The following is a 21,862-nucleotide window of genomic DNA, read 5'->3' on the forward strand; positions in this document are numbered from 1 at the left end:
AATCTTTGGTTGCATAGTAGCATATTTTGCAAATTCCCTAAAGTTTCTTTCTTGTATGTATCTCTGTCTAGGTGTTAAACTTCAGCATAAGAGAAGGGAGAAGAGACTTGAATACAACACAGCTCTTGCCTCAAAGCAAGCCTCAAAGAGCAACTACACCTGAAATTGATCACCACCATTCCCAATTTCCACATTTATGTGGAGAATGCCATTCTGAGCTTCATTACAAGAGTGAACAAAACAGAGCCTCTACTTTCTAGGAATTGTACAACAAAAATTCTGAAAACCAAGGATAAGAGGTTAGACAGAACAGTGCCACCTGTACCTGCCATTCACCATTGCTGTCCTCACACCCCCAGAATCTTCCATATCAACCTCTACTACATGGCTTATCATGTGACGTCACAGCTTGATGGTCATGGGATTATTCCTCTCTCAATCTGATGCATCTGAAGTCACAATCCAACCCTCAGGATCCCCAGCAATGAGGGTAATCCTGATGGGAAAAGGCTAGTTTCTAGGCCTGGGTGTGGCACAGTGGGGTGCCCCACACTGAATGGGGGCTGGAGGAGGTTCTTCCACTCTTCAATCCCTGGTTCCATTACCTCCCAGTTCCTTCAAGGAGTTAGCTACAACTTATGTACAAAGCAGGTATGCAATGTTTAAGATGAACCAATCCAGAGTGGATGTTTAGCAGCCATTGGCTAAAATGGACAGGTAGGAGGTCAGAGAGTAAGGGTGAGTCCACTCTGCACACAAGGAAGAGCAATGTGAAGAGCACACAGTGAAGTCTATATGGAAACATTCCCCCACACCCACCCCTGGTCTTCATGTTCCTTTTTACCTTAGAGGGGACTGAGACTTTCAAGAGACAATAACTTAATTCAACCACAAAACTGATAATAAGACCTAAACTGCTCTATCGGTATCTAGTTTATTGGCAAAGAAAAAACTTGATTTTAAATTTTAAAAATCTTCAAGTATAAACCTTTTTTGCTCTTCATAACAATGAAGAAAAGAATACAGCAAAGACAGCTATGGCACTGGGCCTGAAGAAGAAGTTCTTTCCCACTCTGTTACCTACTACTGGGGTACCCTTTCTCAGCCTTTGTCCTCATCTGTAAAACGAGGTGACAAACCCTGGGCCACGACACACAGCATGCACGAGTACACACCAACTTTTCAAGATTTAGAAACTTTCATTTACCAACCCTCTACATGCCACTAGTGTCCATTACCATGGAACTACAGATATGAAAAACAAAAACAAAAAAACAAAAAAATAAAAAACCAGCACTCACAGGTGAGAAATGCCATATGAAGAGCCCAGAGAAAGAACGGCACAGTCACAGCTCACACACCGGAGGAGACTCCATATCCGTGTCTCTATCAACACATGATCATCTGGCTCTACTTTTGTTAACATGAATAGCATTAAGAAAAAAAATTAGGAAAGTGGAAAGTGATGTGATGATATTATAATCTCAAAAAATAAAAAACAGTTTAATGAATAAAAATTAATCAGAGTAGAGTAGTACATACCTAATCAGCACTAATTAATGTATGTGTAGAAGATGATGAGGATGAAGCATCACCTGAGCTAAGTTCAAGACCAGCTGGACCACCAGGACAAAAGCAATGACTGAGATCTCCAGATTCTTCTCTGGCTGGAGATCTCAACATCAGTATGTTCACATAAGTAACTTAAGTAATTCGGGGCCTAGAGCTTTGAGAAACAAAAATATCTACTGCAATTCATGTTGTGCAAGGTGAGGTCAAAAATGCCACCATCAGAAGCCAGCACTAGTAAGGACTGTTTCTTAGGCTTTCCCTGGCACCTTAGAGCTAAGAACACATACAGCCAGACTTCCTCTTCTAACCTGGTGTAATAAAGGAGAAGGCAGTGCTTGAATAGCAACCTCATTAGACCAGAAACATAGCTTCACTTGACTTCTTAGTTGGCTACCATCTAAGAATTACTATCAACTTATTTTCTTAAGTGATACTACTCCATCTCCCTACATATCAACCACCAAGTCTAACCATTTTTATATACTAGATATCTCTTGAATACACCTCCAGTTCCATCATCAATTAAGCCCATTATCCCCTGCCCATTCATCTTTCACCAGGGTAAAACTCCCGCCCTTGGTCCTTGCATACTCTATTGAGCAGACTCCCAGTGATCGTTGGGATACACAAAACTGAAGGGCTATGGTAAAAGCTCAGTGGCACAACACTTCCTTGGTATGTGAGTCTAACAAACAACTCTCCCCCTCAACACACACACACACACACACACACACACACACACAAATCAGCTTCCCATTCAAGGCTCTCAGTACGTCTCGGTTGAAGAGAACACTTTTCCCAGACATTCACTGCCTGCCTTAGCAGCCTCATTTGCTGCCTCAACCTTTGGTTCGGATTATACAGCCTTCATTTCTTCCAGTTCCTCAGACCCTCCTCACTGGTGGCTGTGCTGTCATTCAAGTGAGATAGATTCAGAAGTCAGGTCTATGTCCTCACCACCATCCAGACTCAAGTACTGCTACATACTCAGACCTCTACACAGAAAGTAAATGAATGTAAGGAAAGTTAGTATACATCTCTCAGCACAGGCCATGACCTGGCACTTTACTAAAAGCATACATCCTCTCCATTGAATCCTAACAATACTTTAATTTACCATTAACTTTGTTTTATGATCATAAACACAAGCATGGGGGCACTTGAGAGGATGAGGTATGAACATAATAAAGGGAAAATATCTCATTGAAAGAAGACTAATGAGTTGGGTAGTGGTGGTGCACGCCTTTAATCCCAGCACTCGGAAGGCAGAGGCAGGAGGATCTCTGAGTTCAAGGCCAGCTTGGTCTACAGAGTAAGCTCCAGGACAGCCAGGACTACACAGAGAAACCCTGTCTTGAAAATTAAAAAGGAAAAAACAAACAAACAAACAAAAAAACATTAACTAATGAAGCTGATCAGTCTATCAGTACACTATTAAATGGGAAAGGTAGTGAGGAGCTGGCGCCGTTTAGTAATGGACTAACAAACTCTGGACCATGAAAAGGAAAGCTGGACAATACAGTCACAGAAACAAGTCACCAAGCGAATAACTTCTGATATGTTTAATTAAAAAAAAAATGTATGTAAAGACAAATATGGTGGTGCATGCCGTTAGTCCCAGCACTTGGTAGGTAGAGTCAGGTAGATCTCTTCGAGTTCAAGGCCAGTCTGGTCTACGTGAGTTCTAGACACTCCAGAGTTAGTTCCAGGACAGCCAAGGAGAGAGACCATGCCTCAATAAATAAATAAATAAATAAATAAATAGGGGCTGGAGAGATGGCTCAGTGGTTAAGAGCACCGACTGCTCTTCCAAAGGTCCTGAGTTCAAATCCCAGCAACCACATGGTGGCTCACAACCATCTGTAATGAGATCTGATGCCCTCTTCTGGTACATCTGAAGACAGCTACAGTGTACTTAGATATAATAATAATAATAAATAAATCTTTAAAAAAAAATAAATAAATAGATGGATAGATGGATGGATAGACAGACAGACAGATATAGAGTGTGCAGAATAAAGTTGACAAAAGAATCAGACATCTCCTAAAAATGCCCTAAGTCACCCTGTGCGTGTCGTTTATTGGGAAGTTACTGTTGACCTCAGGAGGCTCCTTATTAAAATAGGGGTGGAGTGTGTCTGAGAAGAGGGTAACAATGCAGCCACCTTCATTTTTAGCTTCTCTTATTTCCCTTGGGTAGGAGAGGAAGGGTGGACAGGTCACTTCAGCAGATGGAAGAAAAGGAAGGACAAAAGGCTCTTAAAAGTCAAAGCCACTACTGGAGAGAAAGACAGCCAACATTAAAAACCCAAACTATCATGATTTTAGAAAATATTCTGAAGCTAAAGTAACTTAATACATTAGAAAGGCTCATTCTCATAATAATAGCAAAATTCCCAACTCCAGAGGAGGAACTCTTTCTTCTAAGGCTGCTTTTGTTTTAATATGCATTTTTATTTGATGTATATAGCTGTGCACCCCTGAAACTGGACTTACAAACAGTTGTGAGCTGCCATATGAGTACTAAGAATGGGACCTGGGTCCTCAGATCTTCTGCAAGAGCAGCCAGGGCTCCTAATCACTAACTCTTAAGCCACCTGTCCAGCCCAGCTGTTTATCTCAAACCTGGTTTCAATTCATTGACCTTTTCTAAGTGCATAACATTTCTTTGTGATGTCATTCTTTTCTGTAAAAGTTTCAAGTGACTTTCTTTGAAGAGAGCTATTAAATGCCAATGATTATAGGAAACATTTGTTCATAATTACCCAGACATCCACTAGAACAATGCTGAGACAAGAGCAGCATGCAAAAATGTATTTAAGGACCATCATCCCAAAATGCTGCTAAAAGCTATTAACCAGTATGTGTTAATTGCCACGGCATTCATATTAATTTTCACTTCAGGCTCGACATTGTGGAATATTTCCCCTGATACATTTTAAACAAAGTTTAATTTAAGGAACTGCTTCTATCAACACTTATGAAAATTAACAGCCAAGCAATTAGCAGTCGTGAATTATCCCCTCCCCCATGCCCTGCAGTTTCCCCGTTAAAACAGTTTCTAACAGAGAAGTGGCTACTTTCTAACAAGTTAACACAATCAAAGTCACAGCTGTTGGTGGGAACCAGCCCTCTTTTGCTTTTTCAAGCCTTTGTCAAGGCAAATAATGCCCCCTCACATTTAGGGAATAGTATTTAGTTATGTCACAGTAGGTAGAATACCTAATGTTTTACTACAACTGCCAAGCAATTACTAATGCACAACTATCTTTCCAATTGATATTTAGTAGCCATTACCTTCCATATAAATGAGGAAGTAAGTAAGTAAGTAAATAAATAAATAAATAAATAGTTGTCTTGTTCTTCCTGTGTAAAGCACCATCAGAATGGTGCCTCTGCCTCCTGAGTGCTAGGATTAAAGGAGTGTGCCACCACACCTGGCTTAGATCCACTTCTCTAAACAAAGTTGGGGCCAAGAATGCAGCTTTGCGGTTGAACATTTGCTTAGCATGTGTGTGTAAGAAACCCTAGGTTCACCCTCTAACAACTCGGTGTGGCATGACACAGCGTCTCCAGGACACTAACCTCCCCCAGAGCCCACCCTCATCACCATCAAGCATCTCCGAGCACAGCTCACATCCCCACAGTGAAATCAGAACTAGAGCACAGTTTCTGACCTCAACCTACAGCAGAGGTTGTATTTTATAAAGGAGGTTTCACAGAGGTTGCCTCTAACAGTGGTCAAGGCTCAGTGGCAGTGCCTCTCTATCACTCAGTAGGCCCAGAGTCTATCCTCAGAAAACACCACTCCTCCCATTCCTACACACCCACCAACAAACAAACAAAAATAAAATTCATTCATGCAGATGCTAAGCTGGTTTGTGTCTCAGCAGACCAAGCGTCCCCTATAGCTCCTTGCAGTCTGCCTTGAACCTTTCTGAAATGCTCAGTAAATACACTTAATCTACAGATCCAAACCAAGTCACAGACACCATCATCTATTTGCCAAAGACATAATATAAACATAAGCCTGGCATGTCCCTCTCTCCAAACTGTCAAAAACAGTAACTAAGAACAGACCTTTATGCTCTAAAAATATATTAGCCTCAAAATATTTTTTATAAATTATTAGCTAACTACAGGAACCAAAATTATTTGGAAATACTGCCATTTGGGGAAAATGTTAAGAGATTAGAGTCACTAAAACCAGCAACTCAAGTCTGTAGCTACTAGACACTAGACAAGCTTGCTTAGCTACCATAAGAATCTAGCTCCACTGGAAACAAATCCTTTCTTCAAAGCCAACCCAGCAGCATCCTGAGGACGAACTACACTGCCACTAGTCTCTTGAGGAAATACATAATTAAGTAGTTTTTTAGCATATTTAATTAGACCCCAAACTCTTCCTGTCCCCTTCTCTCCCCGATTATGTACCATTTGCCCAGGAGACCTAAGCTTCCCAGTTAATTATGTAAATAAGGCAGGCACTATTCCCAAAGAGAACATCATGAATATTTGTAAAAAGGAAACAAAACACTGTATATGTTTTAGTGGCTGCAAAAATTCTTTGCAAATACATTTACATTTATATACAAGTAATAATACAAGACATTTATTTATTGACATATTCATATACAATATTAAATATAAGAAAAACCCTTATATTTAAGGCAAAAACATGTAGTCCCAATAACAAAATGATGAATCGTTAAGACAGAATACTCATTTCATTTCTTAAATGAGCTGAATAAAAATAAAATAATTTTAAGTTACAACAGTAACAAAAATGTAGTACGGAACGTCAGCTGATTTATGGGAAGAATCACTCTGAAATGATTAAAGCTGACTTGTACAGAAAGGCTTTATTATCCTGGGGTCGACAAGATCTCAACTCTGGAGGCAGCCATGGCGCTGTTAGCACGAGTACAATCCCATTATTATGTAATCACGAAATGCTAATTTGATCTTTTTGAGGTGTTATTTGAATAGTCATTTTAATTTCTAGGTTACAAAAAGGCTTGACTCAAGTATAATTCTCTATTAATCATTGAGATGCCATTGACTATCATATTGATGCCTTTCACAGAGATAAAGACTGATTTAATATGTACAGTACAATATCCTTCAAATATTAGCCACTTTCATTACATATCTGCCAAATGCATCAATATTAAATAATAGATGAGAACAAGGGTTTAATTGTATTTTAGCACTGTAATATATGGGGTAATAATAAAATAGCAGGCATTGTAAGATAGACTTATCGATATATAAATCCGTCTTAATCAATGCTCACTCTCTACAGACTACCAAAAGGCCCACGATGACAAAGCATAGGGTAACTTAAACATAAACACACATCTAACAAACACTTCCAGTGTGACTAAGGAAATGACGTCTCCCTGGACTCCAGAAGCTTGAACCACGCAGTGCTCACAACTCTGACAAATCCAAACCTGGTTAACGGGAAGTGGGAAATCCTAGAAGGCATTATTTTTGTAACGTGTGAACTAGATGGTTGGCATGGAATCACACATTATTTATTCTATCTAGTCTTCATCATCAAACAATGAAACTGTATCAGCTATGGGAGGTCTTCTGTCCCAACTCAGAAGAGCTTCTCTCACTCATCTAAATGCTTCCTAGGCAGTGCTGTGGAGACACTCCAGGACCTTGGGGAACCTCCCTTCCTCTTCCTACTTTCCACATCCGTGGGTAGCATTGATCAACTAAGTAGAAGCTCAGAGCAGTGCTTTTGGGTGTTTTCTGGAGGAGGTCTGGAGCACCTGAGGGCCTGTATGCTACTTATGCGTTTTGTTTCTGGTTCCTGTTTTCCACCCTCAGAAAGCCTTACTGCTGATGTCCATGTGCTGACTCCTACCTAAGGAAGAAGGTAAGATCTTTTTCCAGAGAAAAAGATCTCTTTGCTCAAAGATATTAACTGACAGAACTAACAAGTAAGGAAGAAAAATGCAAGCATGAGCAAAGCACTGCGATTTATTAATTGCAATGGTGTTGAAATGAGATAAATCACATACAACCCCTTCAGGCAGCAAGCTATCACTCAGCACCCCACACCACTGCCAGGCAGCAAACACAGAGGCAATAAATTTAAAAATCAACTATCTCCTAAAAAGGGCCTTGCTCAGCTCAGAACTGAGGCTCAGAACATCACCAGGCACCTCCTGAAACAGTGGCTAGTTTTCTAAAAGGAAAATAAATATACTTTAATTTTATAACACCAAACTATTACTACATATGGGAGAGAAAAACAAAAGTCACCATCACTGGCAGTATCCAACAAGATCCCCCAACAGTGAAAGACCAAACACAATGGCCTAGGATGACCTTAGAGTTCCTGCAATTGTAGACAGTGGACAGGACAATGCAAACCACCTCCAGACCCACTTCAGAATCGGTCTACCCAGCCCAAACTCCAAGTACACGGAGATGGAACAGGGAAGTAAATAGGAACATACAGCTCTCCCTATGCCTCTACCTGTGTGTGTGTGTGTGTGTGTGTGTGTGTGTGTGTGTGTGTGTGTAGGGGAGAGAGAGAAAGAGGCATTTTGTATTTGTTTTTTGTTTTCTTGAGACAGGGTTTCTCTGTGTAGCCCTGGCTGTCCTGGAACTCACTCTGTAGACCAGGCTGGCCTCGAACTCAGAAATCCACCTGCCTCTGCCTCCCAAGTGCTGGGATTAAAGGTGTGCGCCACCACGCCCGGCTTGGTATTTGGTTTTGAAAACAAGTGCTTGTGATATAGCTCCAGGAGAGAGAGACAGAGACAGAGACAGACACCAAGAGAGAGACAGAGAGAGAGAGAGAGAGAGAGAGAGAGAGAGAGAGAGAGAGAGAGAGAGACGAAGACCTTTTGTATTTGGTTTTAGAGACAAGTGCTTGCAATGTAGCTCAGGCCAGCTTCCAACTGCTTTGGCGAGCTGAGTGTTAGAACTCCAGGTATGCACCATCACATTCAGCTTAATATATATATTTACATGTGTGCAAAATATGCATCTTGGAAAATTAAAGCAGTCCTGAACTCTAAGTACAGAGAAGCAAAGATTGAGGGAGTGTGTCAGACTTATATATGAACCCTCCTAAATACTACTCTGGAGACAATGAGCCCACACTCTTATCTTTTACATCTATGGTCTTAAAAATGTGGCGCTCTTGAGTTCAAGGCCCAGCCTGGTCTACAGAGTGAGTTCCAGAACAGCCAGGGCTACACAGAGAAACCCTGTCTCAAAAACCAAAAAAAAAAAAAAAGTGTTGCTCTATAACACTGAGGCCGTCTTGAAACCTAAATAATAATAATAATAATAATAATAATAATGCCAACAACAACTCCCTCAGTCTTAAAGGGATGAAGCCTTTTTACTTTTGAACTTACCTTGCCATCAAACTTGGAGTACTCATTAAAGGGGTTATTCAGCTGCAGAGGGCACTGCTCCAGGCGTACAGACAATATGGACGGCTTGCCTGAACTTGGAGGCTTCTCTTTGAGGGATTTTTTTTCAAACAGTGACTTTAACTCCTGGGCTGCAATAGAAAAGGATAAAAAACATAGTTGTCATTATGGTCATTAGACAGTTTGTCCACCTTCCTAAAGTCTTCCTCTGGATCTTACAGAGGGCATGTGGAGAGATAGGTTGGGTCTGCAGAAAGCCTCACACACACTTGGGGGTTATGCGCAGCAGGGACAGGGAGCTCAGACCCTCTTAGAGCTGGACTGTTGACTGAGAAGGGAAGAATCTTGCAGCAAAGCGGCCTTCCTAAGAAGAGTGTTCACAGTGGGGCCTCCGGGCTTCAACAGAAGCTACTGCTGAGTGACACTACTTCACTCCACCTCTCGGGTGTGTCAATCCAGAAAACCTCAGAGTGCTTTCTCATGGCCCTACTAGTATGTGGTTTAAAATTCCTTTCACATTTTTCAGTGGCACCTAACACAAAATCTTAAGACCAAAAACAGAGACAAGGAAAAGGAGGAACAAAGATGTAGCACTCCTTGTGCACGTCAATACAGCTTACCCTTCATAACAAGCCTGTGAAATGGGCTGTAGTACTACCAATTCTATCAACACAGAAACCAGCTTTGAGTATTCTGGTTAGGCCGGAATCATACAGCTAGCTAACCCCAGGACTGGGATCTACACCAATGGAGACACTAATGAACACATCACAAACTCAATAAAACTTGCTACATGATTGAAGGGAGTCAAATTAAATTATATCAAATCAAAGTTTTCAGCTCTTATTCATCACGGGATCAAGACAGTTCCACAATCTTCATGAAGATCATTTACCTCTATAAATTCATCTGACCATCCACCAAGGTAACCATGACCATGACAAAATGATGACAAGGCAAGTACATGAGAACCATCACACTTCTCCACTTCACAAATATTAAACTGTCTACACTTCAATTTTTATATACCTCAATCTCACATTTCAAAATCTGAAATCAACAACTTCAATCCCAGTCAACTCTCCAGCAATGTCAAATTAAATCAAGAGACAACAACAACACAACTCCCCATTTCTTACTTTACAGCTTTTGGAAAGTCCATAAACTTATCCAAAGGCTGGCGAGGCGAGTTCATCAAATGAATCTCTACAGAGTTAGTGCAAGAAGCCTGGTGACAAAGTGCCTTCTTCACAGGGGACAGTTCCAAGGCCTCAGGGGGGACTAATACCTGCAAATACGCTCATACTGCCACTTGCAGCCAAAGCCAAACTGCATTGTGGTGCTGCCTCCATAATATCACACAAGCTAGCAGCATCCTAACCATCTCAGCTTGTGCCAGTCCTTCCTAGGCTCACACTCTCAACACCAAAACTGCCAGACAGAATTCTGTAAATGTCTCACATGGTTAGGTGATGCATGGCCATACCGGTTTTCCTACACATACATACACACTTTAACTTATAAAATAGAAACAGCAAAAATTACTGTTATTATTTTTTATAAATCATAACAACATCCTGTAATAGATTATTTGAATCAACAAATTATTGATTCCTAAATTTTTCCCACTAAAACTGTCAGACCAAGGTTGACCAGAAGTAACTAAAACCATGGGAAGCAAAACTGGGATTGGGGTCAGGGCTAGCGGATCAAACTCTTTTTAAACACACAATGCCTACATCTGGATTCTGGGCATATAAACATACTTAATCTATCTGTGTCAGTCTTATTAGAATGGCCCCCATAAACTCATATGTTTGAATGCTTGATTCCCAGTTAGTGAAAATTAAGAGGTACGGCCTTGCTGAAGGAGGTATGTCACTGGGGATGGGCTTTGAGGTTTCAAAAGCCCACATCAAACAAAAACTGAAAGATAATCAGACAAATATTACAATAGGTATCTGATATTAAAAAAAAGTTTATATGTAACACAAAGAAAATTAAATCAATTCTTAATTATATTTTAAAAAGCAAGATCTTAGGAGCCTGATACAGCTGTCTCCTGAGGGCCTTTGTCAGTGCCTGGCAAACACAGAAGTGGATGCTCACAATCATCCATTGGACAGAGCACAGGGTCCCCAATGAAGGAGTTAGAGAAAGTACCCAAGGAGCTGAAGGGGTCTGAAGCCCCATAGGAGGAACATCACTATGAACTATTCAGTAGCCCCAGAGCTCCTGGGAATTAAACCACCAATCAAAGAAAACACATGGTTCTGACATGTGGCTCTAGCTGTATATGTAGATGAGGATGGCCTAGTCGGTCATCAATGGGAGGAGAGGCTCTAGGTCCTGTGAAGGTTCTATGCCCCAGTATAGGGGAATGCCAGGACTGGAAATGGGAGTGGGTGGGTTGGGGAGCAGGGAGAGGGAGGAGGGGACAGGGGATTTACAGAAGGGAAACTAGGAAAGGGGATAACATTTGAAATGTAAATAAAGAAAATATCTAATAAAAATTTTTTGAAAAAAAAAAAGCAAAATTTTTATAAAGAAAATTAAAAGGCTCTTTTCTGTAGTTTAAAGTATTTATAAACAAGTATAAATACGAAAGTTATAAGGAACTTGCTATTTACAACGGAAATATAAACTCCAAAAATAAACTTTAATAAGACTTGTTAAAAGTGGAGTATCTGCCAGGTGATAGTGGCATAAACCTTTAATCCTAGCACTCGGGAGGCAGAGGTAAGTGGATCTCTGAGTTCCAGGTCAGCCTGGTCTATGGTGTGAGTTCTAGGACAGCCAGGACTTCAGAGGGAAACCTTATCTCAAAAAACCAAAAACGTGGAGACTCTATAGACATTGCAAATGATACACTTATGAGCTATTTGTACCCACAAATGATCATGTGATCAGCTTAAATACATTCACCCACATACACAAATAAAATGTGCAGTAAATACACAAGAATCTCAACAATGGTTTTCCCTCTGTGTGAGATTGTTACTTTACAAATTTTCAATTTCTTCTCTCTCATCTTTAAGTGACATAACTCTTAACAAAGTAGACTGCTGGTGACATTGTCCATATCTGTCTCTGAAGTCTGAGTCACAGGATACTTGGCACAGTTTACTCTAAACACATGACATGTCTACTCTAAACATATGCTTACAACATGTCATGTGGATTTGTCACCATCCAAGTATCCTTTAATTTCTCTATGAAAAGGCCACATTGGGCAGTCAGAGGTTTAGAGGGTAAGGCTGACAAAACTATTGACCTGAGTTTGTTCCTAGGAAAGAAACAACTCCTTCATACAAACACCATAGCACATGTGCAGACATACACAGGCACACAAGCACACACGCACACACCAAATCTATGGGAAGAAGAGCATTCTGGGGGAGCACATGATAATTACACTGATTCTTCTAATGATTAATGAAATAAAAGATGGAGACGACCATTCTCCCTCAGGAAAGGAGATGCTGCAAAGACAGCAGAGGTGCTCAGCTCATGCTCTATGTTATTTATTTATATATTTTAAGATTTGAATGTGAAGAAAGCAACTAAAGTGTAGCCCATGAATCAGAGAGTAAGCTATCTCTTGCCTTCATTAAGAGGCGATTCACAGCAACTATACCAAAATACACAGGAATTTGTATGAAACAACGTGAATGATTGACATGTTTTCAGGTCATGTTAAATACAATGGAGAGAAGGGTAACAGGCAGCCCAGTCAGATCTTTAAAATATCAAAAGCAAAGCTAGGGCTAGGGAGATGACTCAGCAGATAAAGTGTCTGCCAAGCAAATGCAAGGACCAAAGTTAAAAAGCCTTGAATCCCAGTGTGGCAGGCAGAAGTGGACAAGAGGTCCCAGTGTGGATGGAAAGGCAAGCTCCTGCTTCCATATGTAAGACGGGCAGTGCCTGAGGAAGGAACTTGAGTCAGTATCTAGTCTCCACACACATGCACACACATACATGCAAACTCACATGAACATGACACACATTTAAAAAGAAAACACTGAAAACCGTAAGTATCAATTAGTGAGATACATGAAAACGTAAAAGGTCTATGTGTACATGTGGAATGCCATGTTTCACCCTGTAGCCCTGGCGGACTCGAAACTTGAGATTTTTCTACTTCAGCCTCCTGAATGCTGGATGACAGGTCTGTCCTGCCATGCTCAGCATGACAATGGGATTTCTGGTTCTACATAGGCCTCATTCAGAGGAAGTCACTAAGAAAATGGGACCTAATGAAAACATTGCAGAAAACAAGAATCCTATGCAGTGTGGTTTAGCAAAGAAAACAAAGCTGGATGTAAACTGAGGCATGAGCCTGCTTCTTCTACCTTCTAGCTGTGTATGTGACTTTGGTGAGCTAATCAAGTCTTCCAGCCTGTCTCACGTGTGATCATAAGCAGCAATCCCTCCTCCTGTGTACAGAGTAAAGAATAGGAAGCAACGAGTACAGCAGCAGGAAGCCATGCTAGTCCCACCGCAGCCACTGATCCTGTCAGCCTACTGGGCACCAATGCACCAATGGGGATAGTCAACTGAGATATATGAGGCACCTGTCATGCCAAGGCAGTATTGGGAGGTGCTAGGAGAGCAAGGAGGACATTTTGGAAACATGATCTAATTATTCTAAAGTAATTTAGACCACTTTCAAGACTATGCGTGTGTGTCAGCCAGCGATCATGTCCCCACTTTTCCTCTATCACTCTCCACCTCATTTTGTGGAGAATAGGTCACTCACTAGAATTGGATCTCACTGACTAGTTAGACCAACTGGGCAGAAACCCACAAGATCTTCCTGCCACTACCTCAGGACTAGAATTTCAGATATGACACTGCTTCTCCAACTGAGCCATCCCCACAGTAATGAAGATTTAATTTTTTTTCTTCTTGATGAAAATGAAATATTGAAAATATGTAATATGGCTCTTTCTAAGCCATAAAGACAAGGCCATGTTCAATCTGAGCACTGAGATTATGAAGCCCAATGGCAAAAAGGAGACAAGTTTGAGTCAGGGATCTCTCAAGTGCTGCTTGCACAGGAGATGAACTCAGATCTCAAGGCATAGCTCCAGGAACTCAGTATCACTGCAGCCAAGGAAAGTGAAGTTGGTAGTGCTCAGAAAGCTATCATGACTTTTGTGCCAGTTCTTCAGCTGAAATCTTCCCAGAAAAATCCCAATCCGGCCAGTTTGTGAACTGGAGAAGTGAGAAGCATGTTGTCTTCACTGCTCAGAGGTGGGGTCTGCCCAAGCCAGCTGGGAAACGCCATGTGAAAATAAACAAAAGCACCCAAAGCTGCCCTGAAGCCAGCCAGGAGGACTTGTTCTCTCCAGGTCACACTGTGGGGAAAAGAGTCTGTGCAAAGCCTGATGGCAGACACCATACAGACTCATTAGACAAGGCATAGACAACAACATGGAGCACAAGGTCAAAACTTTGCCTGGAGTGGATAAGAAGCTCACTGGCAAGGATTTTAAAAGCCCAGAGTTTCAGTTGTAAAGAAAATGTCTATAGTAAAAATTTAAAAAGTAGTTATAATAATAATGATAACAACAACAACAATAATAATAAGGCCAGTCTAACAATAATAATAATAAATTATTATTATAATAATTATATGGCCAGCCAGCTTATACATCCATACAGTGTATGAACATATAAAATCTCAATGCTAACAATCCCAGATTGGATTTTTAACTGAAAGAGTCAACACATGTAAGCAGAAAAGGTAGCTATTAAGGACACTGAAGCAAGTAAAATGTCTAGGTTACGACTACACAAATGGGGCCAGCACAGTTGCTCAGCCAGTAAAGGTTCTGGCTGCCATAACAAGAACCCATGTTTAATTCTCTGAACATATACAATAGGAGAAGATGGATTGCTGTAAGCTGATCTCTGATTCAACAAATGTTTATGTGTGCAGAAACAATAAAAGAATGAATAAAGAAAAAATAGAACTGTATGAATGAATCTGTAACTTAAACAGATTTTAAAAAGTATATACTCTCCTTGGTCCCAAGAACAAGGTACCAGAGTCGTGCTTTTAAAGGCCCTCTGCCCAAATTAACTAAGCCCTGAGAACCAGCGTGCAGGGGCCAGGCAACAACACATAAGGAACACACAGCTTCAGAGGCCAACACACACGGACAGAGCACAAAGCACAAATGGCATACACTTCGAAGGAGAGATTAAAAGAAAAAAACCCATACATAATGATATAAACTAAATATACAAGTCCCAAATCATAAATGAAAGTTATGTCTATTTACCTGATTGTTTAGAATTTCTTTCTTTCCACTGAATATTTTTGCATTTGATCTGGTTTTGTCTCTCTTTGCGGAGTCGTTCTAATCTTTGAGCTTGAAAAGAAATATTATAACTATAAGTTTGTCAATGAAAGTTTACTATAAACAAAGACATAATTAACTACCTTTATATGAATAAAGATGTTTTATATTGCATATGGAGGGAGAAAGTCATAAAATTTTAAAGGTGGCACCCCTGAAAAGCAAATACCAACAAAAACATGAAAATATTCTTGATTTATAATTGAAATTAGAGGATATAAAACATTAATAGAGATCATAAAGATAGTACTAACGTGGAAGAGAATAATAAAATGTGAAAACTTCTGTGATTAATATGACATTTCATTATATAAATCATTAATAACGGTCTTAAAGGAATTTTAATGCACAAATGAACTGAAGTGAATATTACATTACAGGAATAAAATTACTGTTATGAATTACTCTACCCGTTTCAAAAATTAAAGATAAATGAACTCAGACTAGACTATTAAAGTTTTAAATATAAAATCCTTTATCTAAAAATCATGAAAATTATAAAATGTCAAAGCTATATAAATTAGCATAGCTTTTCTTCAGTGGGCTGAAACAGTTTATAGGTAGTAAAATAAATGATTTGTATCTTTGTAACATTAGTCAAATCTTAAAAAGAACAATTTTTCTTTAAAAAACTTTAAGATGTACTGAAAAGATTAAAAAGTAAATTCTTGATCACCAATTAACTGCTACAACCTCATTGTTAACAAAAGAGATTTCAGTTTCAAGAGTCACCTAAAATTCCACATTTATGATTATAATACCACTGACTGATCAGCCCTCAACCTTCAAAAGCCAGTGGCCTGGTTCTTCAAAGAGAGACTACTAGTATCCATTAGCAACTGCTGCTCAAGGCCACAACTGAGAAAGGTCAGGACTGAGGCCTCCCTCAAAGCTTATTTTCTCTTGCTCATTTTCAACATCCTGTTTGAACACATTTGACAATAAAAAAAAGAAAAAGAAGAAAAAAACCTACAATCACTTTCAAGGTAGGAAAAGCACTAGGGTGGAAGAACACTGGAAATAATCTTGCTAGAAATTTAAACTACAATGGCAAAAGCATTCTTTTGTTGTTTCTTTGTTTGTCTGATAGGTTTTTTCCAAGACAAAAGCTTCTCTGTGTAGCCCTGGATGTCCTGAAACTAGCTGGAGACACCAGGCTGGCCTCAGACTCAGAGCTCTGCCTGCTTCTGCCTCACCAGTGCTGGGAGTAAAAGCAAGCACCACTACAGCCACCCTGGGCTTGCAAAAGCATTATCACGTCACTGTATCTAATCAAATCCACTGAGGAAAAACACATTACACTGTAATTAATAACTATGAAGAGTGTAGCCATAGTAATATCACTGGGCAGCATAATCCTGGTGAAATCCACACAGCTGTCACACTGACTTGCCAGATATTCCAACTATAGCACTGAGTATCAGTGGCTCTAAATTATTTGCAAAACTGCACTCAAACCCTATTTTGATAAAAGTCCCTCCAGATGCTGGGAAGTAATATTATTTTTATCAAAAGGGCAAACTAATTTTGATGTCACAGGCACTGCGTTCTGAATCTAACATCAATGTTGTCTTTCACTGTGAGGTATACCCAGCTCTGTCACAGACTCTCATGTTAACATTTTACATTTGGACCACGAAAATAAACATTTTCAGCGCTGACCAATCTCTTGCCACTCCCTTTCCTTGGGATTAAGAGGTTATGGCTAGTGATGCTGATTATATTTTGTAATGGTCTAAAAGTGATCCCTAAAATACCCTGTCTCTAATATATATGCATGTATGTATGTGTTCTTCCTCCCTTCCCCATCTCTCTGTCTCTCTCAATAAAAGCACTGGCACACTGCATTCTCCCTGAAAGATAACAAAAGCACTATCAGCTGGAAAATGGGCAATGATAAACTTCTAACAGTTAAGGACTAAATATATATGCCAAAGTTGAACATTTGCAAACCACTCAGATTGAAGGTTAGTGGTCAACCCAAACAAATAACAGTAAAGTACCGAAATAGGGACATTTCTGTTCCTCTCTCAGCCAGTGTACAAATTTCTATTAAATCCCCTCTTGACCCACATTCCACTGCTCCTCCAGGAACTGGGACTTTGGTGGCCTGCACTCCTGGGCTAGCCTGCTCCTATAGTAAGAGTTCTTTGCCACTCTGGAACCTTCCTCCAGGAAACTGACTTGAGACTTGGTGGCCCTAAGATCTCAAAACAGGCTCACTGTCTGTTGTACAGGTAACTTCCACCCACACATAGGTTTCCTGTCTACTCCTAACAGTCCCATACCAGAGTCTCTTCCACTCACTCATACAGGAGATGCTCAGCCACAATCCTCAATTCGACACAAAGTCCCCAGCGAACCTGTTCCAACATTGCCCATTATCTCCCTGCTGACGACTGATCTGAAGCTAAGAAGACACAACTAGAAGACAGAGTTTACCTGTGTTTGAGCGTCTTCTAATACCAAAGTCCCAGCTCGAGGTAATATCAACAGACTGGGCGTATATGTAGCCCTGCGTCTCACCACTGCTTCCCTGAACTTCTGACCCACTGTCTCCAGGCACTGACGGAGGATGAGTCTTCTCTAGGTCAACGTCATGATCAATGAGAACCATCTCACACATTCCTGTGTCATCACTGGTCACGTGTGACTGTCGAATATGAGCTAGAATGATAGTTGGATTGTCCAAGAAGGCCATCCTTTCTTTGGGCCAGTCTCTTTAAAAGGCTATTTTCTTCTCTTCATACTGTTTCACAGGCTCACCTACCTAGAAACATGATGCACACAGCAATATTTAAGAATCAGGCAGAAAATGGCTGAATCATTTTTCAAACAAACTCAATGTGGTAAAATTCAACCTTGAAAACCAACATTATCCCTGTACCCAATTGCTTGAACAACTCTAAACAGAAAGGAAATCCTTACAGGCACTGGGCCTGTGGCTCTCTTGCAAACAAACCATAGTAAGACTTAGCAAGGCCATTCAAAGCAAGGAAGCTCTGTTGGAGCAGACATTTTCCTTTGCTCTTCTTTTACTCCATGCACCTGCTCATGATGCTGTGAAGGAGAATGGGGTATGCAAGGTACGGTCAAGCAGTTTACAGCCATGGTTGTCAGTTTAAAGGGGCCAGAAGCTTTCTGAGTGGCTAGGGATTTTACAAAAGTTTATCATCAAAGTAACCATGCTTAATAAACATTTTTCTTTCTTTTGATTTAAGATAATATTGTGTTTTTAAAATAAAATACATTAATCATAATTGCCTTGCCTCAAGATTAATTTCTTATTTTAGAAAAACAATTATAAGAACTGCTTCCTTGATCCTATTAAAACTACATGCAATGATGTTTATTCCAGGGACTAGATGGAACTTTCTAAGTTGGCTGAAAATTTTCAGCAGAAAATAATGCACACTATGGCTAGGATATAGACCCTAGAGATGAAACTAGTTTGAAATCCCTAGAACCCAGATACAAATTTAAGTGTTGGGAGCTGGAGAAGAGCTCTGGCTACTCTTCCAGAAGACCTGGGTTTGATTCTCACCACCCACATGGCTCACAAACATCTGACTACAATTCATGGAGCTCTGATACTTTCTGACCTCTAGAGACACCAACCACAGACCTGGTGTACATACATATATACAGCCAAAACACTTGTAAACATAAAACTAAATAAATCTTAAAATAAAAATCTGGGCACAGAAGAAGCACTGCCTATACTATACCCCCAAAGCTGTGGTAGAAAGACCCAAGAGGGCTACTGGGGCTTGCCAGCTGTTAGCCTAGCTCCAGAGTCTTCCTTATTTCAAGGAAGTGAGGCAGAGAGTTATACAGCAGGATAATGTCCTCATCCGACCTCATACACATGGCACATGGGTATATGCACCTGCATGCATGCGCACGCGCGCGCGCACACACACACACACACACACCCACTTGCACACAAATACCTACCATTGGGGTTGGGGATATAGTAGGCTACTTGCCTAACATGTACAAGGCCTTGGGTTTGATTTCCAGTAGAATGATAAGGAAAAAGAAAAGAGAGGGATAAAAGATGAAAGACTCTTGTCATTTGTTTCTTCTAGAAAGGGAAAATCTAATGACATAAATCGTGATAGCTAATTGATTTTTCTTAAATTTTGCCTGGTAACACATCATCCTGCCGCCATTATCTAGTGCAGTTCACTCTTTTATACAGCTCCTCGTGCTTTATAACCCCCCCAAACCATAAAATTATTTTTGTTGCTACTTCATAACTGTAATTTTGCTACTGTTATGAATCGTAATGTAAATATTTTTGTAAAAAGAGGTTTCCCAAAGGAGTCATGACCCACACTTTGAAAACTGCTGATCTAGTGGATCTTAAAGATACTGATATCAAAAGCAAACTTAATTGAAGCACATTGCTCATCAAGATAATCACATTAATATTTGCTCTCTTTCTTTTATATCTGATTCATGAACAAGTTCCCTCACAGAGGCTAAAGGGAAGTGCAAAGCTAAGTACCACATGCCTGAACAAAACTTTATGCATATCTCCTATGCCTCCAACACCATGCAATATCTATGAAATAACTGATCTTTGAGATGGTAAAACGTCAATGTTATCAATGAAATAATTATAAAATTTAAAGTGAGCATATAAATTCCATTTGTAAAAATGAAGCCTTTTCTAGAGCCATGGAGGGAGAAGCAAACACGGAATCACTTGTGAAGAAGCTAATCTATCAAGTCACAGACGGCCACAAACGGCAAGCTCTCCTGCGGCAGTCTTCCTCCATGGAAGAAAGGCAGCAAGCTACCTGCTGGCAAAAGGGCTGTGCCTTTCACCTTCACTCCACCTAGCTCTTTCACAAAACCAAATGTTTACTGAGTGTTCTGGCACCCAAAGAGCAAAGAAAAAGTACACTGAAATTCCCTCAAAAGATTATTGTTGTTGTTGTTGTTACTATAACAACAATAAAACTCTTTTCTAGTAAAGTGAATCTGCTCCAGTGCAGCTTACAAACATCAGAGGGGGCACACCAGCTTCCCAACTTCATCCTTTATTAAAGCCCTCAACCCACCCTAGCACCAGCAGGCAGTCTACTAAACAGTATGACTCCATACCCTGATGAATCTGTGTGAATTGGTCCATACCAGCTGAGGGAACTTCCTCAGGACTTCCCTAGGAAACATGTTATTGGGGGTGTCATTTCTGGGATCCTATGAGGTGTGCCTGCAATTCCATAAGAACAAGAGTCTTAGCACCACATCCACTGGCAACAGGATGCTACACCAAGCAGGACACTCAATACATGTCACTGCCCAACTTCCAATGACTATTCCACTCTACTGTCAAGATAAGCCCTTTGGCATGTCAGGTGTGTAGAGAAGGGATCACATTCTCTTAACATAGAAAAGAGAGTTTCTCACCAATGTGCCCTTCAAAATTGTCACCTTGGGACACTGTCAACTTATGCCAACACTGCTTTTCAGAACCACAACAGTTTTTTTAAATCTTTTTTTTTTTTTTTTTTTTTTTTTTTGGTTTTTTGAGACAGGGTTTCTCTGTGTAGCCCTGGCTGTCCTGGAACTCACTCTGTAGACCAGGCTGGCCTGGAACTCAGAAATCCACCTGCCTCTGCCTCCCAAGTGTTGGAGGCATGCGCCACCACTGCCCAGCTTAAAATCTTTTAAGAGCAGCTAAGCAGCTAAGGTATATTTGATTTCTAAAACAGATGTTCAGAAGACGAAATCAAGTTACTTTTCCTGTTCAATTGTACAAAAAGCAAAAAGATTTTGAAGAACTAGTATTGACATTACTCCTGAAACGTTACACTCTCATTTACAACAGGAGGGTACTTTCGAAGGAAACTTGGTAATGCTTATCAAAATATAAGCATAAACACTCTCTGAAATCCACTCTAGAACTTGCCCTAGAAAGTAACTGAGCATAAGTGTTACCTCAGAATTGTTTGGAACATATACTGAAAATCTAAACATAACCTAAACATTCAAACAACTGTGCATATGCCCTGACACATACATGCAGTGAAACACTATTAGGGACCAGGATTTGAACCTGAGTTCAAATTCCCAGCACCTATATAAAATATCAGGTATGGCAGGACTAGAGAGATGGCTCAGCAGTTAAGAGCACTGGCTGCTCTTTCAGAGGTCCTGAGTTCAAACCCCAGCAACCACATGGTGGTTCACAACTGTCTGTAACTCCTGTTCCATGGGATCCGATACCCTCATACAGACTTACATGCAGTCAAATCACCAATGCACATAAAATTAAATAAAATAAATTTTAAAAAATAGGTATGACTACCTATACTTGTGGCTTTAGTGCTATGGAGGACAGAGATAGGCGGATCATTGGAGCTTGGTCAGCAGCCTAGAGTAAGCTTCAGCCATATTGCAACAGAATAAGGAAAGAAGAGCAGAACAGGACACCTAATGTCTCTGGCCTCTGCACACATGGGCCCACATCTACATACACAAACCCATAGATAAGCGCAC

The 21,862-nt window shown here is 40.3% G+C and overlaps 1 protein-coding gene and 1 pseudogene across 5 annotated transcripts in view; one reads left to right on the forward strand and one right to left on the reverse strand.

The window, feature by feature from the left end:
* Mapkap1 (MAPK associated protein 1) overlaps positions 1–21,862 on the reverse strand; it is a 209,598-nt gene that overhangs the window by 167,176 nt on the left and 20,560 nt on the right. For 4 of the 5 annotated variants that reach the window (XM_029473510.2, XM_021184032.3, XM_021184047.3 and 1 more), the window contains 3 exons: positions 17,792–18,119; positions 15,272–15,361; positions 8,964–9,112 (listed from right to left, as the gene is read on the reverse strand). In XM_029473510.2, the coding sequence (XP_029329370.1) occupies positions 8,964–9,112; positions 15,272–15,361; positions 17,792–18,050 (498 nt within the window). In that variant the 5' untranslated portion in view covers positions 18,051–18,119. The remainder of the gene's footprint in view (positions 1–8,963; positions 9,113–15,271; positions 15,362–17,791; positions 18,120–21,862) is intronic. The other variant, XM_085834997.1, reaches the window with a different exon arrangement.
* LOC110310899 (small ribosomal subunit protein eS7 pseudogene) lies at positions 13,778–14,501 on the forward strand (annotated as a pseudogene).

Source organism: Mus caroli, unplaced genomic scaffold, assembly GCF_978045245.1.
Source record: "Mus caroli unplaced genomic scaffold, Mus_caroli_1 scaffold_2, whole genome shotgun sequence".
In the NCBI taxonomy this organism is placed as follows: Eukaryota; Metazoa; Chordata; class Mammalia; order Rodentia; family Muridae; genus Mus; species Mus caroli.